This window comes from Pongo pygmaeus, chromosome 3 (assembly GCF_028885625.2).
Source record: "Pongo pygmaeus isolate AG05252 chromosome 3, NHGRI_mPonPyg2-v2.0_pri, whole genome shotgun sequence".
NCBI lineage: Eukaryota > Metazoa > Chordata > Mammalia > Primates > Hominidae > Pongo > Pongo pygmaeus.
In genome coordinates this window covers 64,872,118-64,885,827 of record NC_072376.2, presented here as the reverse complement: position 1 = coordinate 64,885,827, position 13,710 = coordinate 64,872,118, and the positions used below count along the sequence as shown (strand labels likewise).

At 40.4% G+C, this 13,710-nt stretch overlaps 1 protein-coding gene across 3 annotated transcripts in view; it reads right to left on the bottom strand.

The window, feature by feature from the left end:
* Positions 1 to 10,808, bottom strand: part of PDCL2 (phosducin like 2) — a 36,963-nt gene extending 26,155 nt beyond the window's left edge. For 2 of the 3 annotated variants that reach the window (XM_054484427.2, XM_054484428.2), the window contains exons 1-2: positions 10,606 to 10,757; positions 612 to 732 (exon numbers count right to left, since the gene is read on the bottom strand). In XM_054484427.2, the coding sequence (XP_054340402.1) occupies positions 612 to 732; positions 10,606 to 10,611 (127 nt within the window). In that variant the 5' untranslated portion in view covers positions 10,612 to 10,757. Of the gene's footprint in view, positions 1 to 611; positions 733 to 10,605 lie in introns of all 3 variants that reach the window. The other variant, XM_054484425.2, reaches the window with a different exon arrangement.
* Positions 10,809 to 13,710: the final 2,902 nt, after the last annotated feature.

The following is a 13,710-nucleotide window of genomic DNA, read 5'->3' as shown; positions in this document are numbered from 1 at the left end:
CATACTATAAAGAATGATCAAAATAGATGGTAATAAGGTAGAGGGACATGGTGGGAGAAGAAAGCTCACTTGGTTACGCATAAGGATATTTCAGCTCTGTTATTAATTAGCATGTGATTTTCAACATGTGAAATTAGTCATTTTAGGTGTCATATCCAAATACTGAAAGTTGTTGAGGGTTATATTAAATGTTTATTTGTTTTGTTTTTTGAGATGGAGTCTTGCTCTGTCACCCAGAGCAGTGCAGGAGTGCAGTGGCGCGATCTTGGCTCACTGCAAGCTCCACCTCCTGGGTTCACGCCATTCTCTTGCCTCAGCCTCCCGAGTAGCTGGGACTACAGGCACCCGCCACCACACCCAGCTAATGTTGTTTTTGTATTTTTAGTAGAGATGTGGTTTCACCGTGTTAGCCAGGATGGTCTCGATCTCCTGACCTAGTGATCCGCCTGCCTCGGCCTCCCAAAGTGCTGGGATTACAGGCGTGAGCCACCATGCCCGGCCTATATTAAATGATTTCTAATGTCCTCTCTCCCACTATGTTCATGAAATACCTTACTACTAACTTAACTGTATTATTCCCATCATCCAGCCCACCAAATCTACAACCATACCCATTGCTTCTTTCTGTAAACGTAAAACCATTTCTTCAATTTCATCTTTTGACTCTTCTTTAGGAGGAAGAATGCCGAAATCTCTTAAAATGTCATTCCATTCTGTATCTTCATTGGGATCCTACACAAAAAGAAAAGAAAAGAAAATTAACATGGTTGTACACTTTAATATGTATTTGGAAAATTCATTAACATGTAGCACTCCCAAGTATTCAGTTGTTCATGAACTCTACAGTTAATTGGTTTTGAAGAATAAAGCAAAGTGACCTACTTTTTCCTGCTTCCCAGCACTAATGGGATTATATGCTCCACTGAAAACTTTAATAAAATATCAATTTAGAATACACATATAGAATATTAAGGAAGTATCTCCTAAGTCATGGAAAATTTGCTGAAGACTGTATTGGGCAAAACCAATTCACATCATACACAAATACAGTTTGGTTTCTTTTTCTACATAAGCATTCAAGACCATCAGATGAACTTCCTTTTTTCTTTTTTTTATTATACTTTAAGTTCTAGGGTACATGTGCACAATGTGCAGGTTTGTTACATATGCATACATGTGCCATGTTTGTGTGCTGCACCCATTAACTTGTCATTTACATTAGGTATATCTCCTAATGCTATCCCTCCCCCCTCCCCCAACCCCATGACAGGCCCCGGTGTGTGATGTTCCCCTTCCTGTGTCCAAGTGTTCTCATTGTTCAATTCCCACCTATGAGTGAGAACATGCGGTGTTTGGTTTTTTGGCCCTGCAATAGTTTACTGAGAATGATGGTTTCCAGCTTCATCCATGTCCCTACAAAGGACATGAACTCATTCTTTTTTATGGCTGCATAGTATTCCCTTTTATTTATTTATTTTTTTTGAGACACAGAGATTCTTGCTCTATCACCCAAGCTGGAATGCAGTGGCACAATCTTGGCTCACTGCAACCTCCACCTCCTGGGTTCAAGTAATTCTCATGCCTCAGCCTCCTGAGTAGCTGAGACTACAGGCTTGCTCCACCAGGCCCAGCTAATTTTTGTATTTTTACAGGGTTTCCCCATGTTGCTCCAGCTGGTCTTGAACTCCTGGCCTCAAGTGATCCTCCCTCCTCAGCCGTCCAAACTGCTGGGATTATCTTTGCTAATTTTAAAATTGGGTTGTTTTCTTACTACTGTTATTTGAGTTCCGTATATATTTTAAGTAGTAATGCCATGTCAAGTGTATTGCTTGTAAATAGTTTTTCCCAATATATAGATTGCCTCTTCACTTTGTTAACTGTTTCCTTTGCTGTGCAGAAGCTTTTTAGTTCGATGTAATCTTGTCTATTTTTGCTTTTGTTGCCTGAGCTTGGAGGATTAAATCCAAAAATTCACTCCTTGGACCAATAGTGTGTAGTATTTCCCCTGTGTTTTCTTCTTGTATAATATTTTCACAATTTCAGGTCTTATATTTAAGTCTTTAATCCATTTTTAGTTGATTTTTATAGATGGAGTGGGATAAGGGTCCAATTTCATTCTTCTATATGTGGATATCCTGTTTCCCAACACCCATTATTGAAGAGATTGTTCTTTCCCCCATTGTGTGTTCTTGCCCTCTTTGTCAAAAATCAATTGACTGTAAATGCATGAGTTCATTTTTGAGTTCTCCATTGGTCAGTGTCTATTTTATGCCAGTACTGCACTGTTTGGATTACAATGGCTTTGCAATATAGTTTGAAGTCAGGTAATGTGACTGCACTGTTTGGATTACAATGGCTTTGCAATATAGTTTGAAGTCAGGTAATGTGATGCCTCTAGTTTTCTCCTTTTTGCTCAAGATTGTCTTAGCTATTCAGAGTTTTTTGTAGTGCCATATGGATTTTAGAATTGCTTTTTCTACTTCTGTATAAAAGAGCATATTGGAATCTTGATAAGGATTATATGGAATCTACAGATTGCTTTGGGTAATATGAACACTTTAACAATAATTTTTCCAATCCATGAACATGGAATATCTTCCTATTTATTTGTGTCTTCAACTTCTTTCATCAACATTTTATCATTTTCAGTCTATGAATTTTTCATGTCCTTGGTTAAATTTATTTCTAAGTATTTACTTTTTTGTAAATATTATAAATGGGATTATTTTCTTGATTTCTTTCTCTGATAGTTCATTGTTAGTATACAGAAATGTTACTAGTTTTTTGTTGTTGTTGTTTTGTTTTGTTTTTTGAGATGGAGTCTCACTCTGTCACCCAGACTGGAGTGCAGTGGTGCAAACTCAGCTCACTGCAACCTCTGCCTCCTGGGTTCAAGCGATTCTCTTGCCTCAGCCTCCCGAGTAGCTGGGACTACAGGTGCCTACCACCTCACCCGGCTAATTTTTGTATTTTTAGTAGAGATGAGGTTTCACTATGTTGGCCAGGCTGGTCTTGAACTCCTGGCTTCAAGTGATTCACCCACCTCGGCCTCTCAAAGTGCTAGGATTACAGGTATGAGCCACCATGCCTGGCCAGAGATGCTACTAGTTTTTATATTGATTTGGAATCCTGCAACTTTACTGTATCCATTTATTAGTTCTAACAGTTTTTTTGATGGGGACTTTAGGGTTTTATATACACAAGATTACATCATCAGCAAACAGCAACAATTTCACTATTTCCTTTTCCCGTCTGGATGCCTTTTATTTATTTCTCTTGCTTACTTGCTCTGGCAAAGACCTCTGGTACTATATTGAATAGAAGTAGTGAGAATGGGCATCCTTGTCTACAAAAAAAAGCTTTCAACTTTACCATTGAATATAATATCATCTGTAGGCTTGTCATATATGCCTTTACTGTGTTGAGGTACATTCCCTCTATACCTAATTTGTTGCAAGTTTTTATCATGAAAGGATATTAAATTTGGTTGAATGCTTTTTCTGCATCTAACAAGATGATCATATGATTTTTGTCCATAATTCTGTTAATGTGGTGTGTCACATTTGTAGATTTGCATATGCTGAAACATCCTTGCATCCACAAGATAAATCCCACTTAATTGTGGTACATTATTCTTTTAATGTGCTGTTGACTTCAGTTTGCTAGTATATTGTTGGGGATTTTTACATCTGTGTTCTTCAGAGATAATGGCTTGTAATTTTCTTTTCTTGTAATGTCCAGGTCTGGCTTTGATATCAAGGTAATGCTGATCTCATTAAAAAGATTTAGGGCTGGGTGCAGTGGTTCATGCCTGTAATCCCAGGACTTTAGCAGGCCAAGGTGGGTAGATGACCTGAAGTCAGGAGTTCGAGACCAGCCTGGCCAACATGGTGAAACCCTGTCTCTACTAAAAATACAAAAATTAGCTGGGCACAGTGGCAGGCACCTGTAATCCCAGCTACTCGGGAGACTGAGGCAGGAGAATCACTTGAATCTGGGAGGCGGAGGTTGCAGTGAGCCGAGATTGCGCTTTTGCACTCCAGCCTGGGAGACAAAGTGAGATACTGTCACACACACACACACACACACACACACACACACACACAAAATTTAGAAGAATTCCCTCCTTTTCTATTTTTGGAAGAGTTTAAGAAGGATTGTTATTAGTTCTCCTTGAAATGTTTGGTCGAATTTACTGGTGAAGCCATCAGGTCCCGGACTTTTCTTTGATGGGAGACTTTTTATTTTTTATTCAATCTCCTTATTTGTTATTGGTCTGTTTAGATTTTGTATTTCTTCTTGATCCACTGTTGGTAGGCTATATGTGTCCATGGATTTATCCATTTCTTCTAGGTTATCCAATCCATTGGCATGTAACTGTTCTGTGGTATCAGCTGTAAGGTCTCCTCTTTTGTTTCTGATTTTATTTGAGTCTTCTTTATTCTTAGTATAGCTAAGGTTTTGTTGATTTTATATTTTCAAAAAAACCAAAGATTTTCTGGATTTTTTCTATTGTTTTTCTAGTCTTTATTTCATTTATTTCTGCTGTTTGTTATTTATTTCCTTCTGATAACTGTAAGCTTAGTTTGTTCTTTTTTGTTTTAGGCATTTATTGCTATGCATTTCCCTCTTAAATCTGCTTTTGCTGCCTTCTATAGGTTTTGTTGTAGTTCCATTTTTGTTTTTCTCAATATATTTTAAAATTTCTCTTCTAATCTCTTCTTTGACCCATTGGTTGTTCAGTAGCATGTTGTTTAGTTTCTACATGTTTGTTAATTTTCTAAGATTTCCTCTGTTATTCATTTCTGTAATAGAAAAACTGTACTCATTAAACGATAGCCCCTCATTCTCTCCTCTTCCAAACTCCAGGAAACCATTGTTCTATGTTCTACTTTCTACCATGTATTTGACTATTCTATGTACTTCATGCAGGTGGAACCATACAATAGTTGTCCTTTTGTGACTGGCTTATTTCGCTTAGCGTGTTTTCAAGGTTCAACTACATTGTAGCATGTAGCAGAATTCCATTCTTTTTCAACGTTGAATAATATTCCATTGTACCTATATACCACATTTTGTTTATTCATCCATCAATGGACATTTGGGTAGTTTTCACTTTTCATTATTAGGAATAAAGCTGTTATAAAAATGGGTATACAAATACCTGTTTAAGTCCTTACTTTCAATTCTTTTGGGTACATACCTGGAAGGAGAATTACTGGATCATATGATATCTGTTTAATTTGGAAGGAAATTACCAGTTTTCCACAGCAGTTGCGCAATTTTACATTCCCACCAGCAATGCAAAAGGGTTCTAATTTGTCTATATCCTTATCAACAGTTTTGTTATTGTCCATCTTTTCTATCATAAGCATTCTAGTGGGTGTGAAGTAGACTGTGGTTTTGAGCTGCATCCCCCTCATTATTAGTGATGTTAAGCATCTTTTCATGTGCTTATTGGCTATTTGGAGATCTTCTTTTAAGAAACATCTATTCAAGTTTGTCTTAGTCCATTTTGTACTCTACAACAAAATATCTTAGACTGGGTAAATTATAAAGAACAGAAGTTTATTTTTCACTGTTCTGGAGGCTGGGAAATCTAAGATTATGGCACTGTCAAGTTCATTGTCCAGTGAGGGTCTGATCTCTTCTTTCAAGATGGTACCTTGAACACTGTGTCTTCCAGAGGAGAGGAACACTGCGTCCTCACGTGGCAAAAGACAGAATAGTAAAAAATAAAAATAAAAAATAAAAAAAAGGGACATACTCTCTTTAGCAAGCCCTTTTATAAGGGTATCTAATCTCATTTATAAGGTAGGAGACTTCATGGCCTAATCACCTCTTAAAGGCCCCACCTCCTAATACTATCACATTGGAAACAACTGAATTTTGGAGCAGACACACTCAAACTACAGCAAAATCTTTTGCCCATTTTTATATTGGGTTGTCTTTTTGTTGTTGAGTTTTAGGAAGTCTTTATATCTTCTGGATATTATCCTCTTATCAAATATATGATCAGCCAATATTTTCTATTCTGTGGGTTGTCTTTTTTTTTTTTTTTTTTTTGAGGTGAAGTCTCAGTCTATTGCCCAGGATGGAGTGCAGTGGAGTGATCTCAGCTCACTGAGAATTCTGCTTCCTGGGTTTAAACGATTCTCCTGCCTCAGCCTCCTGAGTAGCTAGGATTACAGATGCCCACCACCACACCCAGCTAATTTTTGTATTTTTAGTAGAGATTGGATTTCACCATGTTGGCCAGGTTGGTCTCAAACTCCTGACCTCAAATGATCCACCTGCCTCAGCCTCCCAAAGTGCTGGGATTACAGGTTTCAGCCACTGTGTCTCACCACTTGTCTTTTCACTCTCTTGATAATATCCTCTGATGCAAAAAAAATGTTTTAAATTTGGTAAAGTACAATTTATTTTTTTCTTTTGTTACCTGTGCTTTTGGTGTCATAACCAAGAAATTACTGTCAAACTCAATGTCATGAATCTATCTTATGTTTCCTTTTAAGAGATTTCTACTTTTAGCTATAGGACTTTGATGTAGTTTGAGTTAATTTTTGTATACAGTTGTGAAAGAAAAATAAATCTCAGGACCCCCAAATCACTAAGCCAAGGGAAAAGTTGGGAACTATGTCAGGCAAACCTGCCTCCCATTTTACTCCTAAATAAAATAGCTACAAAGACACAAGCCACACACCTCCCTCACAATTTGCCCAAAAGGAAATTCCTTGTGGACAAAGGACAGACAGAACTGAAAGTCATCCCTCTCAGACTCACCTGAGACAAATGCATATCTGATTGCTTCCTCTGCTCTACTGTTTATGTAAAAGTGCAGACTCACTGAGCCAGACTAAATTGTGTATTCAGTGGAAGGCTAATCAAGGATTCAAAAGGATCAAGGACTCTCTTATCTACTTCTGACCTGAAAGCCCCCTCTTCAAGTTGTCCTGCCTTACTAGACCAAACCAATGTACATCTTACACATATTGAATGATGTCTCCCGAAATGCAAGCTGTACCCCAACCACACTGGACGCATGTCATCAGGACCTCTTAAGGTTGTGTCACGGGTACATCCTTAACCTTGGCAAAATAAACTTTCTAAGTCAACTGAAACCTGTTTCAGATATTTCAGATTCACAAAGTCTAAGATAAGGTTCCAACTTCATTCTTTTGCATGTGGATATCCAGTTTACCCAGCACCATTTATTGAAAAAAAATTAACTGTTGCCCATTTAATGGTCTTGGCACTCTTGTTAAAAATTTTTTGAAAATATACGTGGGTTTATTTCAAGGCTTTCTACTCTACTCTATTTGTCTGTTTTACAGTTTTCAGTATTTATAAGTTCTTTTTTTTTTTTTTTTTTTTTGGAGTCTTTCTCTGTTGCCCAGGCTGGAGGGCAGTGGCACGATCTCGGCTCACTGCAAGCTCTGCCTCCTGTGTTCATGACATTCTCCTGCCTCAGCCTCCCAAGTAGCTGGGACTACAGGCGCCTGCCACCAAACCTGGCTAATTTTTTGTATTTTTTTAGTAGAGACGGGGTTTCACCGTGTTAGCCAGGATGGTCTCGATCTCCTGACCTCGTGATCCGCCTGCCTCGGCCTCCCAAAATGCTGGTATTACAGGTGTGAGCCACCGTGCCCAGCCAGTACAGATGTTTTATAACCTATTTCTGATCATTCTGTTATCTAAAAATCTCTGTAAATCTGTTTCTCTTGGTTCATGGTCTCATGGTGGCTTATTTCCTTGTGTGCTTGGTTACCTCTGACTGATTTCTGCTTTCTGTCCTCGAAAACTTACTGATGGGAATTCCTTGAAGCCTAAACTAAAGACATCTTCCTCTACAGAGGATTTATATTTTTTTCTTCCAGGTATTTGAGGGTGCTACAATATATAACGAATTCACAGTTTAAGGTTGCTGGACCACCCAACAATATGACTCAGGTTACAAATCCATATGAGAGCTGTCTTAGGCCGAAATGTTTTTTGACAGGGTTTACTCCTTTTCATTTTCTCCTCTGTTCCACTAAGGACCAAGATATCCTTCCCTGAATTCTCCTAGACATGTGTTTACCTCTGGTTCACCCTCCTATTCATCTCCCATCCTTTGATGGACCCAAACCCTTTGGTTCCACCTCAAATAATTTTCTATCATTCTGACGTCTTAGCTGGGACAGACTCCTGTAATAAAAGACAGATTAACAAGAGAAAAAGAGTTTATTAGTATGTATACCTCATGGATACATTGGAGATACCAGGGAAAATTAGTGTATCTCAAAGAGGTTGGTTAAAATTCAGGCCTAAATACCATGTTTCACTGAAACAAAAGAAGAAGGGTATGTGGGAGGCAAGTTATGGGGAGGTAACCAGGAAAAGCAGGGTATATTAAGAGTAAGCTTTGTCAGCCAGGCACAATGACTCAAGCCTGTAATCCCAGCACTTTGGGAGGCCAAAGCGGGCAGATCCTTTGAGGTCAGGAGTCCAAGACCAGCCTGGCCAACATGGTGAAACTCTGTCTCTACTAAAAATACAAAAATTAGCCAGGTGTGGTGGTGCACTCCTGTAATCCCAGCTACTCGGGAGGCTGAGGCAGAAGAATTGCTTGAACCCGGGAGGTGGAGTTTGCAGTGAGCTGAGATGGCACCACTGTACTCCAGCCTGGATGACAGAGCAAAGCTCTGTCTCAAAAAAAAAAAAAAAAAAAAAAAAGAGTAAGGTTTGTTGTGCAGATTTCAGGTGGTACCTTTTCCATCTTGAGCCCAACAGTTTGAGATCAGCCTGGGTATGGCGAGACCCCATCTCTACAAACAAAAAATTAACTGTGTATGGTGGCATGCACCTGTAGTCCCAGCTGCTAGGGATGCTGAGGTGGGAGAACACTTGAGCCTGGGAGGTTGATCATGTCACTGCACTCCAGGCTGGGTGACAGAGCGAGATCCTGTCTCCAAAAAAAAAAAAAAAAAAAAAAAAAAGACATGAACTATGAATTTTTTTTTCCCCCGAGATGGAATCTTGCTCTGTCGCCCAGGCTGGAGTACAGTGGTGCACTCTCGGCTCACTGCATCCTCCGCCTCCTGGGTTCAAGTGATTCTCCTGCCTCAGCCTCCCGAGTAGCTGGGACTACAGGTATGTGCCACAACGTCCAGCTAATTTTTTTTTTGTATTTTTAGTAGAGACGGGGTTTTGCCACGTAGGCCAGGCTGGTCTTGAACTCCTGACCTCAAGGGATCTGCCTGCCTCAGCCTCCCAAAGTGCTGGGATTACAGGCATGAGCCACTGCCCTCAGCCATGAAATTTTATCTAACAGAAACAGGTACCACAATCTATTTGCTCAAACTATGAAGGCATTTACCATGCCATTAATAGTTATATCTGTCTTCTTCTTATTCCCTCATTAGTAAGCTCTTAGAACAGGTCCGTATCTAAAACATAAGCACTGAATAGCTGGCTGTTGAATTAATCAGTAAACCAACAAAGGTTAATGTGATGTTGCCTTCACTGTCAATGACATTTCAATCCTGAAGAGCAGATGCAAATCAGGACAAATCTGCAATGTTTTTACACACATATAAAATGTGCTTGCTACGAATCCATTATTAGCATGAAAGGACTGGCCATAAAAAATTATATGTAATTGATGTTCAAAATATCCTAATAAATTATACAGTATATACAAACACCCAAAATTAAATATGTAAAATGAGAAAAATCCTAGTGGTTTTAATCTGCAGGAGCAGGTGGGGAAAAGGTGTTTCTGTAAGTTAGAAAGACAATTTTACTGTACTAAAAAAAAAAAAAGGACAACACAGGCTTCTGATTAATAAGGAACCGTTAGACAGAGGAGGAGACTTCTAAGAAACATTTTGGAAGTCTGAGTTTTTGTTTGTTTGTTTGTTTGTTTTGAGGCGCAGTCTCACTCTATCGCCAGGCTAGAGTGCAGTGGCGCAATCTCGGCTCACTGCAACCTCTGCCTCCGGTTCAAGCGATTCTCCTGCTTCGGCCTCCCAGGTAGTTGGGGCTACAGGCGCACGCCACCACGCCTAGGTAATTTTTGTATTTTTAGTAGAGACAGGGTTTCACCAGGTTGGCCAAGATGGTCTCAATCTCTTGACCTCGTGATCCACCCGCCTCCACCTCCCAAAAGTCTAACAGAGTTTTTGAGGTGAGGTGCAAGAAACTCTAGGGACATATGGTATTAAGACATATGCGACTAGTAGGTTTTCTGTTCTTATTTTTTAAGGTAGTGGAGAAGGACAATCAAATTGAATTACACTTGGGCTAACGTTGCTGGTCTGTTAAGTCAAAAATAGTATGCAGCAGTAAGATTTCTATGATTCTGGTGTGAAACACAATACGTAACAACTCTTTTAACGTTTTCTCCAGCGACAGACACAAGTCTTAAAAGCTGAAAAAATGGCATTTTCCTAGAGGATTTTTCTCAAAACTAGACACAGAAGCACGCAAAATTTAGCACTTTTCAAGAACAAATGTTAGAGCCTAACTCCTGTGTCCGCCCTCCCCATTTGTGTCCCTTGGCTTCGGGCCCAGCTGGAGACCCACTGGGTGTTCCAGGGTGGCCCGGCGGGTCCCGACCCTCACCTGCATGATGCGCTGCTCTGCCCCTCACGAGCCCGCGTCGTCCCGCAGCTGGGGAGGCGCCACGGATTAAGACCCGCAGCCTTCTCCAGGCTGGAAGAGCGCCCGCTTCAGGCCCGGCGGTTTCGAGTGCCAGCCAGAAGAGGGAGAGGCGAACAAGGACTTGTTACGCACGGGCGGGCGTGGCAGCTTGGTTGCCAGGCAATGCAGAGGCCTAACACAGGGGATGGTTGTGGGTACTGACGCGCCAGGTCTTGGAGCATCTATCCCAAGCACTGCATTTCCTGTTCGCTGTGTGGTGCTGGTGCTGACATTCCTGTCAACTTTTCCCTCCACCACCACCATTGAATCAACCGATTGTTTCAGAGCCTCGGGCACCCTTCAAACCCTGAGTCCTGTCTTCATGGAGAAATAACAAACTCCTGGGGTGGAGAACCCTTCAGAGGAGGCGTTCTCAACCTGGAATCCATAGACTATATATTTTTTTGTTTTGAGACAGGGTCTTGCTCTGTCTCACCGACTGGAGTGAAGTGGTGCAAACACTGCTCACAGCAGCCTCCACCTCCAGAGCTCAAGCAATCCTCCTGTCTAAGCGTCCCATGTAGCCGGGATCACAGATGCATGTGCCATCATACCCAGCTAACTTTTTTAATTTTTTTGTAGAGACAGGGGTCTCACATGTTGCCTAGGCTGGTTTTGAACTCCTGAGCTCAAGTGATCCTCCCACCTCAGCCTCCCAAAGTGCTGAGATTACAGGCATGAGCCACTACACTTAGCCCATACAATGTATTTGGATAGATTTTAGGGAATATCTTGCCCCCCAGCCCCCAAGTGTACACGTAATTTTGTTGTATGTGTACATTTTTTTCTGAAATTAAGAGCCAGAGCTTTCATTAGATGCTTAAATGGGACTGTAGGCTCCCCAACTCCATCTTAAAAAATCCACTGCCTTAAGTGACAGAAGCTCTGGCTTTAGGCCAGGCACGGTGGCACAAGCCTGCAATCCCAGCAGTTTGGGAGGCTGAGGCAGGTGGATCACTTGAGGTCAGGAGTTCAAGACCAGCCTGGCCAACATGGTGAAACCCCATCTCTACTAAAAACTAACAGGACGTGGCGGGTGCCTGTAATCCCAGCTACGCAGGACGCTGAGGCAGGAGAATCACTTGAACCCAGGAGGCAGAGGTTGCAGTGAGTCAAGATCACGCCACTGCACTCCAGCCTGGGCAACAAAGTGAGATCTGTCTAAATTAAAAAAAAAAAAAAAAAAAAAAAAAGCTCTGGCTTTAGGTAGGATGCCTAGACAGGTAGGGGTTCCTTTGTGTTTAAATTAAGGAAAGGATGTTTACTGGGAGCTGCCAGGAACTTGAGGAAAACACTTTGTGTTTTATACAAGTTGTTTTACACAGTTCCAGAGATATACTCACAGGACTTGGAAAGAAAAAAAAAAGTTTTTAATGACATAACTTTAAACTTGGGTTCAACATGGGACCAGTCCATCTCTAGTGCCTAGCTAATACTTAATACAAATCTCATACTCCTAGTAGCCCATATATTCTGTTGTGTTTGTGTATGAGACATGAATCTGTTAAATATAAATAATTAAAAACATATCACAATTTTTGTAATCATGTCTTGGTATTTTTCTCATCTTCTTCTTCTTCCTCTTTCTTCTTCTTCATCCCAGGAGCCCTAAAAATGTTACCTATGTCTCTCTGGATTTCTGAGAGGCCCTGATAACTGCTGATTAAATTAATATTCTTTTGTTATTTTGACAATCCGAAGTCCAGGCTAGTTGAAGTACTGTGCACAGAACTAGCTAATGCTGCCCCATGCATTTGTGGTTTTAGGGCAGCATGCTCTCCTTGCTCTCAAGTCCCCATCTTATCAAGGCAATTTATTTTTCTAAAAATAATGTATTTTTTTCTCTTCTGCTGCTTCTTATGTTCTTCACTCAGGTTGACAAGAAGTGAAATTCAGGAACTTTGTTAGTAAAAGGTGTAACTTAAGCTATAATAATTGGTCAACATTAGAAAGACAAAGATTTGTTAGATACTCTGCTCTGAAGAATGTCTGTATAGACCTAATTCTACCTACTCAAAAGAGCCACTCCTTTCTAATCAGCCAGCAACCTTCCTGATGGAGGAGGTGGGAATCTAAGACAGAGGTCAGAAGGAAAAAAGATCAAGGGGAACCTGAGAGGAGATAAATTCAATCTCCATCTGAAGTTAATTCTGTGCCCACTAAACATTTATTTGATGTTAAAAGTTCCCAATGTGTGTTCATGATCCTCTATTAATAAGATTATTTTCTTTCTGCTAATAGACAAGACTGGTTGCCTTTCAGATATTGCGAGGTGAAGTAACTTATTTTAGGATAAATTGAATACTATGAGTTGGTAGAAAAAGTTAGTCCTCTGATATATTTGTAGCAATCAGAAATCCATTATACAGTTTATAAATCAGAACTTGCTTATTGGACTATTGGATGGGTTATGGCCCAATCCTCCAACTAGTATAGTTTCAGTTGGTGCTCACATTCTAAGATTGGTAGCTACTGGGCATTCTGGTATTTATGAGAGCTGGTGGTTTTGTCACTGACAAAAATCCAAATACAATAAACTAAAACAGCTCATTAAAACTCAACTCTCAACTCTCTCTGAGTGCCTTTAATGAAAACATCAAAAAAGCATGTGGGCAGGGCACAGTGACTCATGCCTGTAATCCTAGCACTTTGGGAGGCCAAGGCAGGTGGATAACCTGCGGTCAGGAGTTCGAGACCAGCCTGGCCAACATGGCGAAACCCCATCTCTACTAAAAATACAAAAAAATACAAAAAAAAAAAAAATTAGCTGGGCATGGTGGCACATGCCTGTAATCCCAGCTAGTCAGGAGGCTGAGGCAGGAGAATCGCTTGAACCCGGGAGGCAGAGGTTGCAGTGAGCCGAGATCGCACCACTGCACTCCAGCCTGGGTGACAGAGCCAAACTGTCTCAAAAAAAAAAAAAAAAATGCGTGTATGCCAGTACTGTCAAACCCGGCAGGTATCTAAGGAACATCATTATTTACAGGTTTATTACACAGTATTTCTCATTAAAACACTAAGCAAAAA